General features: G+C 52.6%; 8 protein-coding genes across 8 annotated transcripts; 4 read left to right on the top strand and 4 right to left on the bottom strand.

Moving 5' to 3' along the window:
* Positions 1 to 108: 108 nt before the first annotated feature.
* Positions 109 to 2256, bottom strand: PSV08DRAFT_400022 (uncharacterized protein). Its single transcript, XM_066093587.1, has 3 exons — positions 1832 to 2256; positions 1716 to 1782; positions 109 to 1598 (listed from the first exon to the last, which is right to left on the bottom strand). Exons 1-3 carry the CDS (start codon positions 2225 to 2227, stop codon positions 115 to 117), a joined length of 1947 nt encoding a protein of 648 aa, XP_065949639.1. The 5' UTR covers positions 2228 to 2256; the 3' UTR covers positions 109 to 114.
* A 1776-nt stretch (positions 2257 to 4032) lies between these two features.
* PSV08DRAFT_31554 (Alpha/Beta hydrolase protein) lies at positions 4033 to 5921 on the bottom strand. The gene is made up of 3 exons (XM_014222223.2): positions 5639 to 5921; positions 5410 to 5579; positions 4033 to 5355 (listed from the first exon to the last, which is right to left on the bottom strand). The coding sequence occupies exons 1-3, from the start codon at positions 5869 to 5871 to the stop codon at positions 4070 to 4072; spliced, it is 1689 nt and encodes a 562-aa protein (XP_014077698.2). The 5' UTR covers positions 5872 to 5921; the 3' UTR covers positions 4033 to 4069.
* An 872-nt stretch (positions 5922 to 6793) lies between these two features.
* Positions 6794 to 8646, top strand: PSV08DRAFT_400020 (uncharacterized protein). The gene is made up of 5 exons (XM_014222222.1): positions 6794 to 7009; positions 7075 to 7510; positions 7582 to 7632; positions 7718 to 7849; positions 7899 to 8646. The coding sequence occupies exons 1-5, from the start codon at positions 6983 to 6985 to the stop codon at positions 8345 to 8347; spliced, it is 1095 nt and encodes a 364-aa protein (XP_014077697.1). The 5' UTR covers positions 6794 to 6982; the 3' UTR covers positions 8348 to 8646.
* A 957-nt stretch (positions 8647 to 9603) lies between these two features.
* Positions 9604 to 11733, bottom strand: PSV08DRAFT_278061 (uncharacterized protein). Its single transcript, XM_014222221.1, has 5 exons — positions 11479 to 11733; positions 11196 to 11426; positions 11058 to 11147; positions 10245 to 10999; positions 9604 to 10185 (listed from the first exon to the last, which is right to left on the bottom strand). Exons 1-5 carry the CDS (start codon positions 11594 to 11596, stop codon positions 9826 to 9828), a joined length of 1554 nt encoding a protein of 517 aa, XP_014077696.1. The 5' UTR covers positions 11597 to 11733; the 3' UTR covers positions 9604 to 9825.
* A 699-nt stretch (positions 11734 to 12432) lies between these two features.
* Positions 12433 to 13778, top strand: PSV08DRAFT_386664 (uncharacterized protein; the record flags this gene model as incomplete). The annotated part of the gene is made up of 2 exons (XM_014222220.2): positions 12433 to 12747; positions 12993 to 13778. The coding sequence occupies 2 exons, from the start codon at positions 12433 to 12435 to the stop codon at positions 13776 to 13778; spliced, it is 1101 nt and encodes a 366-aa protein (XP_014077695.2).
* Positions 13779 to 13808: 30 nt separating this feature from the next.
* On the bottom strand, positions 13809 to 14777 carry PSV08DRAFT_197706 (glycoside hydrolase; the record flags this gene model as incomplete). The annotated part of the gene is made up of 3 exons (XM_014222219.1): positions 13809 to 14123; positions 14174 to 14465; positions 14518 to 14777. 3 exons carry the CDS (start codon positions 14775 to 14777, stop codon positions 13947 to 13949), a joined length of 729 nt encoding a protein of 242 aa, XP_014077694.1. The 3' UTR covers positions 13809 to 13946.
* A 2348-nt stretch (positions 14778 to 17125) lies between these two features.
* On the top strand, positions 17126 to 19957 carry PSV08DRAFT_245106 (uncharacterized protein; the record flags this gene model as incomplete). The annotated part of the gene is made up of 4 exons (XM_014222218.1): positions 17126 to 17600; positions 17650 to 18137; positions 18186 to 18523; positions 18571 to 19957. The coding sequence occupies 4 exons, from the start codon at positions 17126 to 17128 to the stop codon at positions 19955 to 19957; spliced, it is 2688 nt and encodes an 895-aa protein (XP_014077693.1).
* On the top strand, positions 19701 to 20293 carry PSV08DRAFT_278040 (uncharacterized protein). The gene has a single exon (XM_066092539.1). It carries the CDS (start codon positions 20054 to 20056, stop codon positions 20255 to 20257), a length of 204 nt encoding a protein of 67 aa, XP_065949638.1. The 5' UTR covers positions 19701 to 20053; the 3' UTR covers positions 20258 to 20293.
* Positions 20294 to 22405: the final 2112 nt, after the last annotated feature.

Genomic DNA, 22405 nt, shown 5'->3' with positions numbered 1-22405 from the left:
GAGACAAGCGAGATGCTTGCGCCGTTCACGGTCTAAGGGGGGGGGGGGGGGGGGGGGGGGGCATCATAACAAAGGAAAAAACAAAAAAGACGAACAAAGGGCTCATAGCACATCTCATGGTTCAACCAGCTCGGTATCGAAACATTGGCAGTCGGCAATGCTGCCACCAGGTCTCCACCCGCTCAGCAGCGTAGGGCATTTCCATGCAACGTCCATGTCTGAGCATTGGAACAGGACATTCCATATCCGCTCCATGGTATATCCGAACCAAGGCTTGCTCATGGCATCTTCTCGGTCCTGCAGATAAGGTTCACTGTGCGCCCAGCTCTGCTCGTCGACAAGAAGTTTCCAGAGATCGTCGTATATTGCTTTGTCAATGCCGCGAATCCGGGCAGCGGTAGCAACAAACTGGCCCTTGTAGCTGAGCAGTATACCATCGCGCACCGAGTGGTCGATCCTTGATTGAATCTCTGGAAACAGCAATGTCTCATCCTGCCAGCCCTGTTTGTCGCCACAGTCGTCACTATGACAAACATTGCCTGCCCATCCCAGGTTGAGGAAACCAGTTTGGTTTGCGCGGAAATACCGTTGGAAAAAGGGATAAAACTCTCGTGGGTTGTGAATGTCGGCTTGAAGGAAGATGGTACGCTCTGCAAGCTTGTCCCAGCGGTTGACGATGTGGTTAAGGTACGTCTCGGCTTCTCGTCCGACGTTTGGAAGCTTAACGACATTGTGCGCCTTTGTTTCTTGCTTAACCTTCTCTTCGTCTGCCTGGCTATCCTTGAGATAGATTGTAACAAGAGCCTGTGACATTTGCGGCATGGCATGTAGCCTCGATATCAGCGAGGCCACGTCTTCTGTCCGCTCCTTGTACATGCTGATAACAACCTCCAAAGGGCTATTTGTCTCATACCTGAGATCTAGTCGAGGCTCGATGCGTGGGTATTGGCGTTGTCCAAAGTTGAAGCTTATATACGCAGTCCATAGCATGACTAATATGATGCTGCTGAAAGACGAGCGGAAGCCGTGGCTGTAGTCTGGAAGGTTTGCTAGCATATCTGCTTCTCCGGCCTCCTCGATATCGTCTGATCGAGTTCTGGGCGAGCACGGGACCATATCGTAGCTTCCATGGGGATCTTTCGGCTGCCTTGCTTGCTTCCAGCTTGACATGTAAACTTCATGGCCGCAGATGCACAGGACTGCAAGGAAGTAGAAGCACAGTTGGTACCAACTGGAGTAGGAACGACGCAGCGAAAGAGTAGTAAAACAGCCAATGATGGCTGTCAATGTTAGCTGTGTGAATACATCGCTCACACGTTGCGATGCGGTGTAGTCGGATGTTTGGCCATTACCGACTGTCTCTATAGGAAATAATACCGACCCTCCCATCAATAGCGCTGCTCCGGTTGAAATGGCATTCAACGTACGCAGCAACAAATTCTCCCTGTCAAGCGGATTTCTATGCTCGTCGGGCCAACCGCTGAGTGCGCAAAATGCTGTGATTAGAACCCCCATAGCAACTAACCAATTGGCATCCGTGCTTTGGCTAAGCGAAACCCCTGGATAATGCTTCGAGGCCAACTTCCTCAACGCACTCGCTAAGCCAAGCAAGAGCATGGCTACGATTGATGTTATCAAGCTTGGCACCATGAGACGGTACTCTACGGACAGAATTCCAATACAAGCCAAGAGGTGGATGCCCAAGCGTAGCACACCTACGCCTGAGCGGGACGTGTAACTGAAGACGCACAATATCAAACCCTCAGCGAAGAATGCAATCGTCTGGCCAGATTAGCACTAAGCGGGTTGCAGCAACATGGAATAAACTCACCGCCGTCATGCAAAGCAGGGGCAGGTTTGAAGTGTGCAATACGGCTTGGGTTATGCATAGCGCTGCTACTGCTTGTAGGGCGTGTGAAGCTACGACCAAAAGTGAGGCTTGGATTGGTCGTGTGGGTTGCTCTTGCTCGCTGTTGCGTTTTTGATCATTTTTGCGCCATAGGTGTGAGATGAAGACGAGAATGGCCGTGGCGACAATCTGACAGATGTACAACTGCAAAGGGTAATGTAGGTTGGCCTCGACTAGGAGATGGCGTGTGGTTAAGAGGGAGGTAGCAGCACATGGCAGCCAGACTAGGTGGCGGTGGTCCTGGAGTCGATCGTAGAGGGTCGGGCATTGCGACAAGTAGTTTTCATGGGTATGTTGGCGGCCATGAGCTGTGGGCATGGTGTTTTGGTGCAGAGGATGATTGCAGGCAGGCGGCAGAAGAAAAGACGTCGCGCGGGCTTAGGCGTACAATGTGAAGACGCGAGCGCGGCGTGGGTCAGTCCATGCGTTTGGCGGACCCGAGTTTGCATCCAGCGGGTCCAGACGTCGCCTATCAAAACGGGTGAAATAACAATGTGGGCGATCGGGTGGGAAAAGAAGCAATTGTACAGAGGTGTCGAGGAGCTGAGATGAGGCTCCGCATGGATCACTGAGCTACGGGGTCTTGCTTGCCATGGACAAAGGGGCGCAAGCCTAGACCTCTTTGGCGGCATGTGTAGAGGCATCTCGATGGCAAAGTGTGTTGATCTTAAATAGCACAGCAGACGGGGCACGTAAAGCAGAAGCCGCCGGACGATGAGATGTTGGAGTTGGGTGGCCAGCCGAGCTGGAGGCCTTCTTGCTCGCCAGCAGAGAGGCGAAGTCAAGCAGGTCCTTGCGCGAGAAACAAATGGCGGTGGTAGTGGCGCGACGGCGCTAAGCCTATTGCGCGGCATTGCGGGCCGGATGTTGATCCGCATGTTGGCGCTCACATTCCCTTTCGCTGCCAGGGCCGGGGCACACCTTGTCGTGCTCAAGCTGTCAGCAGGCGGGTTCGGTTAGCTGGCCTGACAGTATGACTGCATCTTGGTATGCTTCCCTTTGCAGCGAAACCACCGCGTGTGAAAAGCAATGCGAAGCGGAGCGCACAGCAAAAGCCGACGCGACAAGCCAACGGCGCCGTCGAATCAAACACCCAGCTAGCAGTCGAGTCCGAGGCACCGCCCCCGGTTGGGGCCCGCAAAGCGCGGGGATCATTTTCATCAACAGGCATTGCATACGTACCCAGTATCTGCGCCGACGGTCGGCCTGAGAAACGCGGGACACGACGAGGTGAAACCCTCAGTTTTCAGGCAACAGCAGTCTTGCCAATATCAACACCACCACCATTGACAGCCGTCTTCACAGACATGCGGCAAAGGCTAAAAGCTCAAACTCGACACCCCTCGAGCTAGCGCGCGGGGGCGGCAACAAGGTTTCCAGGTGCCACCCCCCCTTTGATCTAAAAGCCACGCAGGCGAGGCGAGGGACGAACGACCCAACTGCGACATTACATAATTCTCGCCTTGCAAGGAGCTGCCGATCAATCTCGCATGACGGAAGGCGTTACCCCCGTCGGCCCCGTCTGCATTCTTAGAGGCAGGGCTCAACGCCAAGACGAGTGCCTGTCCCCCGCGCTTTTCGGTCCACCTGCCCCATCCAACATGCATCTTTCCCACATCTGCCCTCCTTCTAGCGCTACACCTTTGGACCCTTTTTTTCCCTGGCATTTCCACGTCGAGTATGGGGCTGCACACGTGTACATGTGCCAGTTTCAAATATGACATCCAAAGTAATGCGGCAAGGACAATCGCATTGGTTCCCACGCCGTTCCAGACACACCCTGGTGGTGTGGCGGGCACAACCCCAGAATACCACGCCTGAGCAAAAAGCTACCATAGTGTCGGCGCAGACGGGGCCGCCCCTGTGCCACTGCTGTTGCCGCTCGACTGCAAGGAATGCCACAAAACGGCGCGCTATGCGATTGCACATTGTCTGCTAGTCTAACGTCAGCAGCCCGAGTCCGGAGCTTTGGAACATCCATATTCAACAACACCCTGGTTCAAAAAGATTTCATCATATACGCCGCCTAGGGCCAACCTCAGCAACACATGACTGCAATCGGCTCAATCTCCATGGTCTTCAGGCTTGGTGCATTTGCAGTCTTGTTACAACATTATGATTATGTACGGTATTGTAGTCTATTTATCTCATAAATCGTGTCTAGTTGCTGCCAGATACGCTCTGGACAACAGGGTACAACGGCAAGTACGGCTTGTACACACTCTGGCACCTTGCGTTGAAATCAGCAGTGTTGCCAACCTCGATTTCAAGCTCGTTTCCTGGCACGCCCAACTTTCCAATGGCGCCACTCTTGGGAGTGGCCTTGGCCCATCCAGGACCGGCTTTGGGGTTCTTGATAAAGTTTACAAACCAGTCGTTCTGGAAGTCGGCGAGGGCCTGCTCCTCTGCGGTCACGTTCTCGACACCAGCAAAGGCATCATTGCCGCCGAAGAAGAATGGAATCTCAGCGCCGTGAGTGGGGTGGGAGACAGGCAGAGGAAGGATGTTGGCATAGTCGCCAAAGAAGCGGTAGATCCAGGTATCCTGCTTCTGGCTGCGCACATCAACCAGGTAGTCGACCGGGCAGAAAAAGCGCGCGTCGCCGTACTGGGCACCGCTCATTGCAGAGACACTGCTAAAGTCGGTAGCGTTGTAGGCATCCAAGAGGACCTCGTCTGGCATGTTGGCAACATCGGCATCGAATGAGTTGATCCACTTGGCAAAGTCGGTGTTCTCACCACCATAAACCAGGCCGAATACCGCACCCTCCTTGTCAGAGTTACCTGTCAGGAGAGGAACATGAGACGCATATTTGCCAGCTGCGAAGCGAGCCTCGTAGTCCTGGTAGCGCGTCTTCTCGTCGACGACTGGAGTAAAGTATGTGTTGTAGGTAGAGTTGAAGCCAGCAGTTTGGAAAGCGTACAAGTCGACCTTGCGGAGACAATCGAGCTGACCCGCACCAACAGGGCAGTTGACCTCCTTTGCGACTATGTCAAGGGCCTGGTTGGTAGGTGCCACGGCCGGGCCCGACTTTGCGTTGGCCGCCATCTGAACCGCACCGGCAAGCCAAGTATCAGGGTGGTTCCATAGGTAGTGGTCGACCTGTACAGAGCCAGAGGAGTGACCTCCGAAGACAACGTGATCAGGGTTGCCACCAAACTGGGCAATGTTGTCACGGACCCATTGCAAGGCCTTGTCAACATCCAGGATGCCGAAGTTTTGCGACTCGTTGCCTCCCGCCAGTTCGGCCGAATTAGGGTAGGCCCATAGGCTTTCGCGTGTGTTGAAGCTAACAAAGATAACACCCTTGTTGGCAAAGTTGCTGCCGACGAGCACGGGGTTGCTGCTAGATCCTGTCACCATGGCGCCACCATACATGTACACAAAGACGGGAAGACCAGGATTGCCATCTGTTGATGGCGGCTGTGGCGGTGCCTGAGGTCCTCCTGGAGGTGGGTTAGGTTGAGGGTGACAGGCACAAGGGGGAGGTGGAGGCCCACGTTTTGCCTGGGCTTGCGTAGATGGCACCCAGATGTTGAGATTCAGGCAGTCCTCGCCTTGCTGGGACCACGTGGTGGTGGTGATTGCCTGCGGGCATGTTGGCCCGTACTTTGTGGCATTGAGCACCTCGCCCTGCTTCAGTCTCCTTGCGTCTTGAGGGGCCTTCCACCTGCAAAGGAGAGTCAGTACACACGGGTCAGACGCACGTGGCAGCAGGGTATTACGTACCGGTTCTGTCCTCCGGTAGTTGCGGCAAATGGGATTCCAAGAAAAACGGAATTGCCATTGGAATCGGTAAAGCCTTTTACGCTTCCGTCCTGGAGGGACGCTACACCATCTGCGACGACCGCCCTTGCGGCTTTGGGCGGGAGTGGGTTAGCGCCTGCCACAGCGGCCTGGCCAAGGACGCCAACAAGCGAGAGGCTCTGTAGGCCATTGATGACAGAAGACGGGACCCTCATGATGCAAGGTGCAGGGAGGATGGCTGAGGGAGGGAACTATGGAGTTTGGGTGGTGGATGCAGATCTTGTTCGGGCGTCCACATGGCTATATACTTAGGGCACCATGCTGGCGGGACCAAGCTGGAGGGACTCAAATCTTACCGCCAATTGTACGCAGGACCATGTCACTGCCAAAATGCCGAAGTGTTGCCAGGCAATAGTTTAATGGGGCCCTCGTGGAAGAGTCTTTTCATCTCCGTTGATGCAGGTCCTGAGTGGGCCCATGGACGGGACCGACTCAGGATCCATGGTTCTGGCCGGACTAAGCGAATCCTACCAATCGCGACCCCCGCCTTATCGATCCGGTCCAAGAACTAGAAGCGCTAGACTCCGAGCACATGCTTTCCACGCCCACTTGGTTACTCGACACTGCCATTGCTCGACAACGCCATGTTCGGCTCCTTGCCGTGCCATTGCCACGAACCACTACGGATGCTCGGCTTTACCACTTGCCGCCCTCTGCATTTTGCACGCCGTCGACCTAGGTCCCTGAAAATGCGCCGCTGTCGATGAAGTTTCTGTCAGGCCTCCCGCAGTAGGAGAGAAAAAATAGCATAGTAGTAGCTTTGCCATAGCCATCTGAATCATCAATTGCACGAGCGAACAGGTGACTCGCCACAACGACCAGGATGAGCCCATCGTGTCTGTTTGACCATTGCCATCTCCTAGTCGATTCCCTTGCCTGCATTAACCATCTGGCCACTCGTTGGACGCCGACCTCCCGCGTAAGAATTATCGGCATCCGCGCCTTTGCACTTGCGCAATCAAGTTAGCACTTTGCAGCAACTGGCCCTTAATGATCTTCCCAGGGCTCCTCTGTCATATGAAGCATCTTAGGGGTTTATATGTGGAGGTATCCTTTAAGATCGGCGCTGTTCGCGTCAAGTACCCGCTGTTCGTCGCCGTCACCCTCGTTCGCGCATTGCACTCGTAGCACACTCGCCCCCAATTCGCTGCCAGAGAGTTCCAGGAGAGTGGAGCTGTCAAAGTTTGACAGCCAGAAGCCTTCACCGGTCCAGGTCGGTCTACGTCGGTCCAGGTCGGTGTGCGAAAAAGAACGAACAGGCACGCCATGGCTTCCAACGAACATGGCCAGGTGGTAAGTACTCTCCCCCCCTCTTCATCCCTTTCAATCTCCACGTCCAACGCTTGACGATGCCGTAGGTGTCATGGTATATTTGTACGATAGCCGCGGTTCCTTTTGTCGCTCTGCGTATGTGGACGCGATGGAAGAGAGTCGGCAGGTTTGGCATCGACGACTTTCTCGTTGTGCTCTCGTTGCTGTGTCTCATTGGGGACCTCGCCATCCAACAACACATGTGGAACCTAGGTCTTAGTCAGATCCCAGCAATACCGCCAGAGAACTTCAAAGGCATAATGCAGATGATTATCCCTGGATCAACACTCTACGTTACCTCTCTCTGGGCCATAAAGTTCGCCCTCGTCTTCTTCTACAAGAGTCTTGCCGCGCCAGGATCGCGACTTGTCACTGTGTACAATGTTGCGCTGGGGGGTTTGGTTGTCACATACCTCATCATCTTCTTCGATATCCTCTTCCAATGCTACCCACACGATAAGCGATGGTCCAATGACCCAACATGTGCGTCAGACACCTTCTCTTTCCCCACACATATGCTATTTGTAGAGTGAACTTGGGCTGACCTTGTGTAGATCAATGTAGTCCACGAGCCGCAGAGATCAACTACTGGATTACTATTTTTTGTAAGTTCACGCAGGTACCCCTGTTTCCCCATGACTCTTGCTTTGGTTTCTTTTTTTTTTGTGACAGGGCTGATATGCACGGCAGTTAATATCTTCACTGACGTAATCATCATTGCCCTTCCCATTACCATGGTATCCCGACTGCAGATGAAACTTAAGCAAAAGCTTGGTGTAGCCGCCATCTTTGCGCTTGGATTTCTTGTTGTCATTGCTAGTTGTAAGTCGTCGTCTTGGTCATACCTAAACTTTGCTAACGGGTATCACAGGCATCCGTGCCTACTACTCTAAACGCAACGAAACAATGTTGACGTGCACGGTCTCCATGATTGAAACCGCCATTGCCATCATAGCGACATGCCTGCCCGCCCTACGCTCTACCCTTCTCGGCACCAACACCACAAAAGGTAGCTCAAGCGGCTATGGCGGTCGGCACTATGAGCTCTCATCTGCGCGGCGCAAGGCTAGCGAGAACCGGCTCCATTCATCAAAGATAAACAGCAGCCATCAAACCAGCAGTACCGGCGGCCTGCAATCTCACACTCGCGCCAACGGCTCCGAAGACTCGCTCTTCTCCAACGAAAGCCTGAATGCTGCCGAGACAGGGACGGCAGGAACAGCGGTAAAAGGCATTCGCGTGAATACGCAAATCGAGACGATGTTTGAGGAAGGAAGACACGATAGCAGTAGTCCAAACGTTAAGAGTCCATTTGCTTGAGAAAAACTTCTTACGCCGCCTCCCTCATAGCGAGGGATTAAAAGTTAATAATCATGTTGAACGTTGCAAAAGAAAAGATGAATGATGCAGGCTGGATGAATGGGAGAGGGACATCAGGCAGGGCCTGACTCCCCTTCTTATACGAACCCAAACGGCCTCTCTTTGCCTATCTAATGTTACAAATTAATGCCCTTTCGGGACATCACACCGATGGGGCCACACCGATAAGGCACAACCCCCTCCCCAGAATAGTATAGAATCCTAATCACCTCGACTTTCCTAAAACGAAAGCCAGCCAAAAAAACACACACACACACACACACACACTCCCCGCAGATAAGGCTGAAAAGCCGACTCTTTTTTTTTCAATTTCCCCGCTCAAATGCATGAAAATGAAATCCTTCCTCGGCTCCCCCTTTCCGAGGCGCGCAAGTGTGTTCTTGGTTGCATAAATGGAATCCGTCAACGGATTTCAAGAAGGGAAAGGGAAAAAAAATGGGCCTTTATCCGGGAGGGGGGGGGGGGGGGAGAGGCACGCGGGCTTTCCCCTTCCTTCCGCTTCGGCGTTATTCCCCGGGGGAGGGGACCAAAACTTACCGAAGGGCTTGTAAATGAATAAGAGGGGGGGGGGGGGGGGCAAGTACATGCGAATTTCCAAGGGAGAGTGAGATTTGTAGGTGAGATAAACGGTATTCTAAACAAGTATGGTGAAAGTGTAAATGATAACTTTTTTTGGGAGGGGAGGTTGAGTTGATGATTGGTGATTGGCGCAAAACCATTCGACAACAACCACTTTTTGCGTGATCAACTTTTTTCCCCCCCCTTCCAGAACAGACGAAATGGCTATTCGGATCTTTACCTATTCAAGAAACACTTACTTCCCTTTTTAAGGGGGAAGTGTTTAGATTTTGCTTTAAATGATGTGAAATCAGAGCTCTTTTCTGGGGAGGGGGGGGAGGGGGTCAAGGAAGATGATCCTAAGGCCCGGGAGCACCGATGACTGATTATGCGATGGGAGTCCAAGGCCGTAAGAAACACCGAGAAGGATTCGTTGTTTGCACGCATGCGGTGTGTAAGTACTCAAGGCGGTGGGGAAGGGTCCGGTTTTTATTTATTGCTTACATGCTTTGCTTGAAACGGGGGAGCGCCGATGCAGCATCGTGGTTGTGGTGAGATGGAGTTGTTGGATCATGTGAAGATGTAAGTGGGTTGAGTGGGATATATGGGTGATGGAGATGGGATAAGATGCAGATGATAGACAGCACGAGAAATATTTCATGGACAAGAATGAATTGAATAAGCCACAAACATGACAGAAAGAGAGGAAAGATGATGGCGCCCATTTCTCCCAATACGCCACGTTCAGGCCCATCAAACGCCCAGATATGCGTACTATACTCGCCCCGATTCAGAAAACACGAGACAATAAAAGGCCCGAGAAAGGATAGAGAAGAAAACCAAAGATGACAACGGATCCCTCAGACCTCGAGGCCTCCAACCATGTAGAACAGCAAATAAGCCTCGGCAGCGAGAACCTCAGCCTCACTGACAAGCACGACTTTGCTATCGTCAAACATGAACCAATCGCTTCCTTCGCGGCTGTAGCTAATATAGTGCCCAGAGTCCATTTTGCCCTTGTGCACAATGACACTGCTGAGCTCGTACACAAGAGCATTTGCAGGGCTGTTGATGTTGTAATTTGTCACGGGGATACCGGATGCCTTTGCCGCGCGCAGAGCCGCCTTGTGGGCGGCGGTGTAAGGATAGATATCTAGCTTGACTGGGAAGCGAACGGGTGTTTCAATCTTGGAGGATGTGGATTTGGTGTGCTCGAAGCGCTGGAACTGCATGTTAGTTTATTGGACAAAGAGGGTTCCAAGGATTTGGGTGACGGTACCTTGAGGTGGATGGATAGCACGGGGGGCAATCGCTTGATGCTGAGTTGCTTGGTGGCGTTCTGCGGGCTGTCACAATTTCTACATGTGTATTCTGCTGAGCCGAGTTTCTCTTTTGCGGTAAAGCGCTCGAGACAGTCGCGGAGATCCAAGGGCGTTTCTTCGCCCTTTTCGGCATTCATTTTTCGCTTCTTGCTCTGGATGCGTACGTCGAGACTGAGGTCCATGTAAGGATCCTGTGCTGTGGTAACATTTCGGCAGCTGTCGCATGTTACTGTGCTTGACAGCTTCCCACAAAATGTCTGGTGTATGATACATTTGCAATCCTCCGAATCGTCTGTTGATCCACCGTTTGCAAGATGCAGGGTGTTGAGTATAAACTGCATGTACTCGTGGGCATCTTGCTGTTGATAACCTGCAAGAGCCTCACCTGCTAACCAGCTTCCCATGAGCATGCTGACAGCGCCAAAGCCTTCTGTTTTTTCGGCCGAATGGAACTCGACAAACATTTCGTCGAGTGCGCAGCTCACGCACGACTCCTTCTCACAATCTGTTTGCTTATGCCCCTCGGAGAGGTAGAAGTTGCGTATGAATGGGTTGTGGACTAGTGTTTGTAAGATGACGCTCATGAAGCATGTCTGGCCCATGTTGTAGAGACCACGCAGGCCTATGGCTCGGCAGGGGAGAAAGGTCGAATTGCTGATGACGAGTTTATGATCTTCAGTCGTAGTCGTGTCTTCGTATTTTCGCTTCTTGCCTATAATTTCGTCAGTCAACTGGTGTCGCTCCAAGCTGTGTTGCGATCATGTGCGCACCCTTCTGTAGCCTCAAGATCTCCAGCGCCTCGTCGTATATGAAGTCCTGACAATTACCGCAGTATACATTGCCATCGCGCGATTCAACAGCTGGTGCGAGTTAGCCTTTGCGCATCCCGCGCATGATGCGGCACCTACAGAAGCAGTGCGATTTGGTTTCAAAGTGTAGATCGCGGTCGGCCTCGGTCATGATGTTGGGACACTGCAAGCACAGGAACAATGGCTTGAGTGAGACGATGGGTTTCGAATCCGCTGTCGCATTATACGTCTGGGCTATTATACTCGGTTTCTCGTGAATGTTCTGGAGGATGGCCCGGTAGTGCTGGAGCGTCTGCTTGCGCGCGTTCTCGAACATTTCGCCCATGTGCTCTGGCTGGTCGTCAGCGCCGTCTAGGTGTGCGTGATGAAGCAGCAGCCTTACCACAGCCATACTCGATATGCGCCATCTGGCTGCTAGGCACGATGTTGCCCTTCGCATTCTTAACAATCTTGGGCGACGCCAGCGCCGACGCCTTGGGGGCGACTGCTATCGTGTCCATGGTGCCGACTAGGAAGCAATGTAGAATCGATTGTGTGCGCCTTTAATCCCACATGCTAGAAGCGCAAGATATAGGCCTAGCCAGCCGTCGCGATGTGCAACGTGGGAGGGGGGATATTCTGGGGTTGCGGGAGGCGGACCTGCATAGTACCAATCGCGTCGAGCAGGAGATGCGTCACTAGCGCATCTCTCGGGACCTTGACCACTCATTCCGATTCCGATTACCACCCTCGAGACTTTATTCTTCAAGAATGGTCATGGATTTAATAACAGTCGTACTTTGTCCAATATCTGCAGTATTGTGCTCGCTTGTAGCATGTCTTTACCATGGATTGGACATTACCTATCTGTCATTCGAGGCCGTTGGCATTACCCTATGGACAAGAAGAATGGGCGCAAATTAATGTCGTAGTATGCATGCACAATTGCAGAGCCACAAGTACCTATTCATGGAACAAAACATCTGACAGCATTCTAGTAATCCATAAGCGCCGCCTTCCAGGTGTATTGGATGGATAATTCACAGACGATTCAGTAAGACTTCATATTACCATACCCATGACTCGTATAGCCGATGAACATGCAAGGTACATGTACCGAGGCCGCTTCTCGACTTACACCCCCGCCTCTGAAACGTCATGTAAGAATAAAGTCGAGGATAAATCCAAACAGTATCCATCGCATCTCACAGTGAGGAAAATATCCCAATTTCTGGACTGCTGAAAACATACGCACATACATCTTTTCTCCCAAACATACCTAAGAACCTAACACTGCCCCATTGCACAACCCGGTACATCCGAATCACTTTTAGAAAAAAGAAAGAAACCACAAACAATGCCGTCCACCTCTTCCCTCCCAGAGTCAAACATATCCCTGACCTACACTACACCTTCCTCCCCTCCCCATCTGACCCACACGCCTGTCCCTACACCGTCTCCGAACGAGCTCTTGATAAAAGTCCATGCCGCAGCCATAAATCCCGTCGACATACAACTATGGGGAAACCCTATTGTAGGTTGGCTAGCTGGAAAAAAAGAGAAGGGAATAGGGAGGGATTACTCTGGTGTGATTGTTGCCGTGGGGGATGAGGTGAAGAAGCAAGGGAGGTGGGAAGTCGGTGATGAAGTGTTTGGATTGTATAATAAACCTGTACGTTATTCCATTTCTTATTTCCCATTTCCAAAGTCCATCTTTTCTCTGTCCCTCCAAAGTGTTACAAGGGATAAAGTTCTATTTTACATGTCCATCCTCGCTCCCCTTCCCATACAGAAACAACCCCCCCCCCCCCCCCCCCTCTCTCTCGAAAAAAACAACAACAAAAAGTGCAGAAACTAGAATCTATACAAGAAAAGCACCAAACTAACCGCCATTTTCACGTTCAAATAAAAAAAAAGGCCGCAGAAGGAACATTCACCCACTACCTCGCCGTCTCCCCCTCCACGTCTCCCCTGACCAAAAAACCGCCTTCGCTCCCCCACACCTCCGCAGCCGCCATCCCCCTCGTGGCTCTAACCGCCTTCGCCTGCCTCGCGTGGCTGCCTGCTTCGCCGGGCTCGGCCAAGCACCCCTACCGCATCATTGTGTCGGGCGCAAGCGGGGGCGTAGGAACGCTGTGCGTGCAACTGGCCAAGCGGCTGTACGGCAGCCACATCACGGCCATTTGCTCGTCGCGCAACGCGCAGTTTGTGGGCGAGCTGGGTGCCGACGACGTGATTGATTACACTGCCCAGGATGTCCGGCAGACGTTACTGGAAAAAGTGAGCAAAGAAGGTGCGGCGTACGATTTGTATGTCGACTGCGTGGGCGGGATGGAGGTTTTTGGGTATTGGACGCAGCTGCTGCATAGACGCGGGGCGTACGTTACGATTGTGGGGGATAAGACGGAGAGGACGGCCATGGGGGGGCCGCTGACGTATTTTACTTATCCGAGACAGGTGGCGAGGTATGTAAGGGGGTGGCTTGTGGGACCGCGGTATGCCAATGTTATGTTGCTTGATAAGAGTGAGTGTTTGGAGCAGGTGGCGGGGTTGGTGGAGAAGGGGGAGGTGAGGGTTGTGGTGCAGGATGTTGTCCAGGGCATTTTGGATGAAAAGACGTATAAGGAGGCGTGGGAGAGGGTTAAGGGAGAGATGGTGGGAGGAAGGGTTAGGGGGAAGATTGTTGTTGATGTTTCTAGTTAGAGAGAGAGAGAGAGAGGGAGAGTTTGTTGGTGGTGCACAAAGTAATGTTTCATTTGGCTAACAAAGTATGGATAAAATGAGGTGTTGAGAAGAGAAAACGCCCTTGTTCTGTTGCCTTGACTTGGTCCCTCCTATGCTACAAGCCTTTCGACCATAGCTACCCCCTCTCTAGCACTGAAGCTTGGCTGGGCCGGGGATCTTGTACTGACCGTTGCCAGTGGGCTGACCTTGAGAATTGTAGATGTTGACTTTGATACCGGCATCATCGGCCCGGTAGGCGCCAGGGAAGCTGACAGTGGTTCCAGTCTTTGATCCTGAGGCTGAAACGTTGACTTGAGCACATCCCTGTGGAAATGTTAGTAAAGGTTTAGTTGCATACAGTCTCAACTTCTTACAATGTAGAACTGTGCACCGCCAACGGAGCCAGCGCTGTGGAGCGCAATCAGCTCAGCTCGCACGAGATACTGGCCTGAAGCAATGCAGGAGGGCACGGTGAACTCGGTCCATCCGTTGTTGGAGATCATGCGGTCAACTCCCCAGGTAGTGCCTTCAAGACCGTCCTCGGCGACCTTGAACCATTGCAGGCCAGAGGGGGAGGCACTGGCTGCGTTGGAGACCTTGGCCATGTAGAAGATGGCGGGACCTTTGTGCGACTTGGCAATGGGGTGGTCTGGGTCGTTGGCACCTCTTTTCGGGGTTAGTCATGGATCATTCCAGAGTGTAGGATTGCAAAACGTACTGGGCTCCTCCAACGACATGGCCCCACTGGACACCAACCCTGTCACCGCCCCTTACATCAATGACCTTGCTCGAAGAAGAGACACCGGTGTTGCAGGCCATGGCACCATCGTTGACGTTGGTGATGGGGTTGTTGGACGAGGCAACACGAATACCGTTGCCTAGACCAAAGTCCTGACCGTTGACGCGGACACGCTGGGCAATGGTGTGAGCCGACCCAAGAGCGGGCAGCAGAGCAATGGCAGCGGCGAAGAACTTCATACTGAAAGAGTGGATGAGCGTGTAGTAGTGATAGTGGATGAGTGCTAAGGCAAGGTGAGGTGCCTTGTTCTGTCGTCTTGCCCATGTCTTATATAGTCAGTGGTTCATGGTTGCCATGATAGACAAGATAGTGAGCCATTTCAGGACAGTGAGGCCAAGCCTTGCCGTTGTCTACGTCAATCGCTGGGCTGCAATCTATTCACGCCACATGGGAACAAGAGCGAAATGGCGTGCAGGAGTTGGCATGCACTCGAGGCTTTCTTGGCGGTAGTTCCGGCGGCTGCTGTCACCAACCTCCCAATTAGGGACATGGCATTTAATCAAGTGGAGCAGATGGACGATTGTGCCTAGGCGGCGATATATGGCGTTTCGAAATAAATGCGCCGTGCAATCAAGCACCCGGCAAGCATTGCTTGGCAGTGGCATTTGTGTGCTGTCGGTTAATATATATCCGCGACAAAGGCCCGTGAGCGAGGCCTCATGACCGGTTTCTGGAAGCGGCCATGTGCCATGACTTGTGCATGGTACTCTTTCTTTGTTGTTTGCTGTTCGGGGAAACAACGGGTATGCTGATGGTGTTGATTTGACTGGAAATGAGCTTGGGGGTTTAGTTGTCCTTGTTCTTCTTCTTCGGGTTAGATGTACATGATTAGATGCTGATAGGGGTAGTTGTGTATACTAGTGAGTATGGGACGGAGGGCTGCTTGTTGAGCCGGCTCCGCGGCGAGTACTTCGCCAATCTCGTTTGCATGCAAACCAAGTGCCCATGCAATCCGGAGCCGGTATGCCATGTCCAAAAGCAGGTGGCGGAGCGAAAGATGGGTGTAAGCGAGAGGAGGTACAATTTCTCGATGGACATATAAAGGGGAGTGTGCAGCGGACGTCGTTTGCAAGGCAGTTGGGCATCATGTGCAACGTCTTGTTTGGGAGCGGTGCGTGGTCGAGAGTTGGGGGCCGGAAGTGGAAGGTGTTTGAGATGCTTTTGCTTGGGCGATTAGCGGTTCCATGCTGGGATGGTGGAGGGCGCTAGGCGAGAGGCATTGCAGGTGTATTTTCTCAGTGCTGGCCAATCAGCAGGGCGGGAATTGCAAATGCTGCACTAGAGGACGAGGCACTGGCCACGCTGCATCTGCTGCAGCTACTGTATTCCTACCCGAACATGTATGTGTAGTTATAGACATAGTTACTACATACTATGTACGCATATACCGAGCAAGTCACGGGGCTTGCCTTGCAGGCTCGTTGGACTGCACGCAATCCTGGACCTGCAGCTTGCGGAGCAGTGGTCGTCTTGGTGGATTCGTACATGACGACACTGGAACGGGTCTAATGCTCGGGTTTCTTGGTTGCTTCGACTAGCGATGGCACTTGGGTCTAGGGTAGCATTGGAGCAAAGCCGTCTTCCAGGGGACACGCGGGTTGCAGCACGCAGACGGGAAGGCTGGACAGAGTTGGCAGCCAGTGTCCATCTGCCACGGATGGCCGTATTCGCACTGATGTGCACAAGCATGTCTCCAACTGCAACTGCATTTCCGTCCTGGTCCGGCACGCTCGGCTGATGTTGTCCTCCCCCCACTACGTCTCCACGTGTTTGAGCCGCGAGTACTGGCATAGCACGTACACATGTACAGACACACATGCACATACAGCAGCCTACACGTGTCGATAGGGGCGTGTCTATGCAACACTCGCTCCCTCGCTCAGGCACTCCAAGATGCGGCCACTGCTCAGTCGCCCAGGCAACGACCTCGCACCACCATGTATATGTACATAGACGCATGTATATGCGGGCGGCACATGTGTGGCGACTCGGAAGACTGCGCAACCGGACGGGCTCGAGCAGCCATGGTGATAGGCCAGAGGCGGAGCAGCGCCACAGACCAAGGCTCGCGTCGGGCAGATTGGGCTGGTTTGTCGCATCTGCGCAATGACGATGACGCTCGTGTGTTGTGCATTACATCACTCGGAGAAGAGAGCTTGGATGCCTCCTCTCGCTGCCAGAGCCAGGCCTTATACCCCGTTGCCGCCTGTCCCTGACTCCCACTGCACGCAGCTCCTCGACACAATCACTCGCCTGGAGCGTGCGCCCATTTTTGCCCATCATTGACGCACCTGCATGCTGATCTACGCTGTACATCAACTCTCCCGTACCCTCGATTCGACTTTGTTCCCGTTGGCGCCCCACGCAATCTCCGCCCTGGCCTCCCCGCCGCCTCCCTTGGCACGACCCTGTACGTCACCACCAGCCACAGAACCCGCGCGGCACTTGCTCTCCCCGTGAACCCTTTCCTCCGTATATCAGCCAGGGTCCCCCTCCCCCAAGCCTGCCATCCCGTCAACTATCCCACATGGCCATGCAGCGACCACTCACGCCCTCGGCCTCCTACCAATCCGTCCCACAGGTCGACGATCCAGCCCACCTCAGCCGCGGATACGGCACGGGCACAGCCGACTTTGCATCCTCTCCACCACAACCTCACTATGATCGCTCCCGCCTCGGCAGATTCGAGGAAGACTTCGACGCGCCCACTCGGGGCACTTCGGTCATTGACGCCGACATGCACCCGCGCTCCTCCTCGCGCTCCTCTACGCTGAACCAGGGCCTCACGCCTTCACGCGGCGGTACCTTGAAGAAGAAGGGCTCCGTAAAGAGGAGCGCCAGTCTCAAGCGCAGTGGAAGCAGAAAGTCCCTGCACGCTGGCAGCATTCGCGGCGTGGCCACCGACGACCAAGAGCGTGGCTACGATCGCGAGAACAGTGTCTTCTACACACCCGTCCCTACCAAAGGCTCGCCCACCGAAATCCTAGCAGAGCGCTTTCAAAGTATGTCGTCATTTGGCCCATGGTTGAACTGCCCACTAACACGTCGCAGCCTGGCGCAAGTTCCTAAAAGACCTCATTACCTATTTCCGAGAGGTCGCTGCTTCCTATGAACACCGGGCCAAGTCGCTCCTCAAAGTCTCAAACGTAATCAACAACACCAATGCGCCCTCTGCGCTCCTCACCGAGGGAGGTCTGAACGACGCCAACCGCATACTCCGCGATTTTCATAAGCAGGCAATTGCCGAAGCCAACAAGGCTCGGGATGTCGAGACAGACGTCATCAACCAACTCAGTAGCCTCCGCGCCGACCTCGCGCAAAAGATCAAGGAAATCAAGTCTCTTTCAGGCGACTTCAAAAACAACGTTGACAAGGAAAAGGAAATTACCAGAAAATGTGTGGCAGCACTTGAGGAAGCCCTCGCAACAGCCGAGGCAGACCCTACAGCTGCTGCTGGCAAGGGTGACCCATATGTTGTCCGCCTGGGCGTCGAGCGACAGGTCGAGAGGCAGATTGACGAGGAGAACTACCTACACAGGGTGAGTGGCTGCACTTGCGCAGAAACCATACCAGACTGATCGAGATAGGCCTACCTTAACATTGAAAACTCTGGTCGCGAGCTCGAGTCGATTGTTGTTGGCGAAATCCAAAAGGCCTACAATGCTCTTGCCAGCATTCTCAAGCGCGAAGCTGATGAGCAGTACAACACGGTTGAAAGACTGCGGAATGGCCCAATTGCCATGCCCCGTGACCTCGAATGGAGCAAGTTCGTGAGAAGCGATCCTCACTTTGTAGACCCCGACCTGCCATTGCGCAAACTCGAGGACATCCAGTATCCCGGCAAATATCACCCAGCCACCACAGAGGTTAGGGCCGGTATGCTGGAGAGAAAGAGCAAGTACCTCAAATCATACACCCCAGGCTGGTAAGCAATTCCTTTTCTTTAACATGATCCCCCCTAACAAGCCACAGGTATGTCTTGTCGCCCACTCATCTCCACGAATTCAAATCTGCCGATCGCATCTACACTCAGCCTCCAGTCATGTCCCTGTATCTGCCAGATCAGAAGCTTGGTTCTCGTTCCCAACCCGGAAGTTCCTCCCACAAGTTTGTTATCAAAGGCCGCCAGGCTGGATCCATGCACCGCGGCCACACTTGGGTATTCCGGGCCGAGACTTATGATACAATGGTAGCCTGGTTTGAAGATATCAAGGCTTTGACAGAGAAGAGTGGCGAAGAACGCAATGCTTTTGTTCGCCGACACGCAAGCGTTAGGAGCACCAGCGCTGGCAGCGCCCGCTCGGCCAGCTCCGACGGCGGTCTCGAGGAAGACGAGGCAGACGCCGTTCCATTTTCCGCCAACCAGTCAGTGAAAGATCAAGCCAGGGACCAGTCCTCGACGCGACCTACACGGCCTTCACCAGGTGGGCGATTTCCGTCTGATTTAATGGTCAACCGTAACTTACAAGCGCCCCTTTCGCCATCTAGTGGAAGTTCGGAGGTCAATTATGATTTAACAACTGCGTCTGGGGGACTGCCACAAGAAATGCACCCCATGCATCTCGCGCACGAATCAGCCTACCAGCCCCTTGAGCCTATGCAGCACGCACAGTATGCCCAGCCAAACCAGCAGGAACCGCAATACACGCACGAGAATCCATACGCTACCCAGCAATCGTACGCACCTGCAGCCCACGACTATCCTGTTCAACCTGTCCAATCTGAGAGCTACCATCCATTCTACCCTGAAAACGACCACTCCCTTCAACGCCACGATAGTAACAACTATGGTGAATGGATTGCGCCCGCTGCCGGGGGAGCAGCGACTGCAGCCCTAGCGAATGAAGCATACCGGAAGAAACAATTGGCTCAGCAACACGCAGAAGCCCGACAGCAAGAATTGGACGGACAGTCTCAGACAATGAACTATTCAGGTGACCGTTCTGCTCCCGTCCCTGAGCAATATCCTGGTGAGGTCAAGCCTGATCAAATCGATGATACCGGTTACGTTGCACCCAATGTGCAACCAACGCATGCACCAATCGTTGCTCCTATCATGGACAATCAGACCCATCCTCAGCATACCAATGGTAATGAATCACCAGTCACTACGTCGTCTTTTTTAGGCGAGTCTGAGGTAGGTGCCGCCCTTACCTCTGGCAAGACTGTCAACGGCGGCCCTGTTCCTGTTGAACCGGTAGACACTGCTGAGGAAATGGCGCACCCTGGAATGGTCAAGCGGACGGGCACCGACTTCAGTGTTAGCGATCTCCATGTTCCGGGTCAGTATCCTAGGACCAGTATCGGTGACGCCACAATCACTCCAAGGGTACCTAACGGGGTTGCAACAACTCAGTAGCTTATGGCATCGCTGAGGCACGACTGATTGTATCATGTGTATGAGTATGTTGACTGGGTTACGGATGATGAACTACACGACTGGGCCTACTGGTGCATGGTAAAAGGTTGGGAATGGAGGCTTTTAGCCAAGGACATGGGTATGGGGTTGCACGCGGGCGGTCTTTTCTGCGGCCAATCTTGTTTTTTTGTGATTTATCTTCTTCTCGTTTCTGAGCGAGAGCTTTACACGCTCGTTGCGGACTTTTCTTCTACCGCTCTCCTCCTGCCATTGATACCCTATGCGATATTCCCCGTCTAGATAGCTTTTTTTGGAATTGAATCATTCGCTGGTTTGATGTGTAGTTACAAGTCATTTACAGATCTCCGTGTAAGAATGTATACAGGCCCTTCTGACTCGAGGACGAGTGTGCTTGAAACCTCGATGCGTCAATTCCTTCCCACTACACTTTCAAGAGTCAACACCCTAACGGAGGGTAATACAAAGCCGAGTTTCAAACTTCAAGCCGCAGTGGAGGAATTATTCAAGAGTTATTGAGGAAAATTCATGCGTTGGCAACCAACCCCCGCCTGATGAAACACATACATACCCAGAAAGAAAGAAAAAAGAAAAAGTATCCGCAAAACCTTGCACCTTCTGTAACACATGCCATTCGTGTTCGGCTTCGGTAAACACAACTCATATTAATTACCCGGCTTCGTTGCTATGCGCCATTACTCAGAATCCAAAGAAATGCCCTTCATCATCGCCATGGGTGATAGCCGTGTGTTCTAGAAGGTCAAATAAAAACGCATCCTTGTGTGGTAACCAAAAAAAAAAGGTCAAAACCGAGTCTGGATCCTATCGGTAGAAAACTAGAAAAATCGATGTGTAGTATAAGCAACCGATGCCAAGGCCTCGATTGATGAAAGAACGTATGTTCGTGGATTTTTTTTGTGCGTACCGTGCGTATGCAAAAACACCTATTTCATACAGAACACGTAGATTGTGTACATGAGGCGAAAAAAAAAGTTATGCAAAAGGAGAGAAATATGCACAAACAAAGCAACACGTGCAAAATGTAGGGCTGCGCCTGCGCCTCACGCACACACGCACACACACAGCCCCTTTGATTGTGCTGCAGTTTACGAGATAGGAGAAGAAGAGGGTTTTGCGCCTCGTTTTGACTAACGACTTTATGACTACTTACTACTCTCAACACAAATGTGAAAGTTTCTCCTAGTTCAAGCCACACACACACACACCCATAGTTACACTGCATATACGTAGTAATCAACTATACTTAACTCTGTGGGTATCATTGAACCAGCCAACCATCCCCACCCTAGTAGCGCCACTTTGCCTTCCCCCCTCCCCCCCAAAAAAAGGCTTACCATTACTTATTACTTGCATAGCAAGTGTACTTACTACTTGAGTAGCACAAAAAAAAAAGCCACACCTCCCCCCCGCCCCCTTGGCCTGGCCAGCGATTTTTCCCCAGTATTAATCTCCGCACAAAACACCGACCTCTTCTCCCACCTGTGTGGCGAGGCGAACTCGACCCACCCCCCTAAGTTAGTCCTTTATTTCCCTGAGTGAGAGAGAAGCGGGGGGGGATGGGGGGAGATGTTGTTCGATATCTCTGGGAATAAGACTTGTTTTCATCATACACACACACGTCCCTTATGTTTAGTTAGAACAAAAAAAGTGGCTGGGGCTAGCCTTGTCCGTCGTCACTTGGGGATGGGGGGGGGGGGGGGAGGGACGCTAGTAGGAAGTGTTTTAGTGCGGTGTTTTGCACAGCCACTACTGGACTACTGGGGCGTGTGATTACGTGGACCTCTATGTATGCTGTGCGCGGTTTGGATGGGGTGATGAAAGAGAGAGAGAGAGAGAGAGAGTGTGTAAGGAGTTTTTTTCTGCGAAAGTAGAGTGTATGGTTGGAGGTTCTGTATTCCTTTTTTTTTCTTTGAAGAAGGGGGGGGGGAGGAAGGGGGGAGATCGGTTGTTGGTGTCACGCGATTATGGGGTGGTGGGATACGAAGGATGAGGGCTTTTTGGACTGGATTCTCCTTATTTCGCGAGCGGGCTTGGTTTGGATTGTTTCTATTACGTGGTAGGGAATAGAGGAGAGATGAGTGGGTTGGGGTTGAAACGGGGTAACATAATCAAGTGACAATGACGAAACAAGTTCATGTCGCAATGAACCATGGTACATGCGAATGATATGTTCAGGGTTGGCGAGAAAAGCCGTCGACAGAGAGTCACGCACATTTAATGATTGGCGGAAAATGTCACCAAGACCGAAGGACACAAAAAGAAGAGGAAAAGATTGACCACTTAGCATAGCCCTTCACCCAATGATTACATGTAAGAAACGGGAACAAAGGCCCGGTAACCACGGTCGTTTGACCTCGTCCACCCCTTGACACCATCCCGCGCTCACCAAACCCACCTCACCAAACTCGT

Source organism: Bipolaris maydis (assembly GCF_028858645.1).
Source record: "Bipolaris maydis strain C4 unplaced genomic scaffold PSV08scaffold_3, whole genome shotgun sequence".
In the NCBI taxonomy this organism is placed as follows: domain Eukaryota; kingdom Fungi; phylum Ascomycota; class Dothideomycetes; order Pleosporales; family Pleosporaceae; genus Bipolaris; species Bipolaris maydis.
Note: the sequence above shows the minus strand (reverse complement) of the source record. Positions and strands in the feature narration are given on the sequence as shown.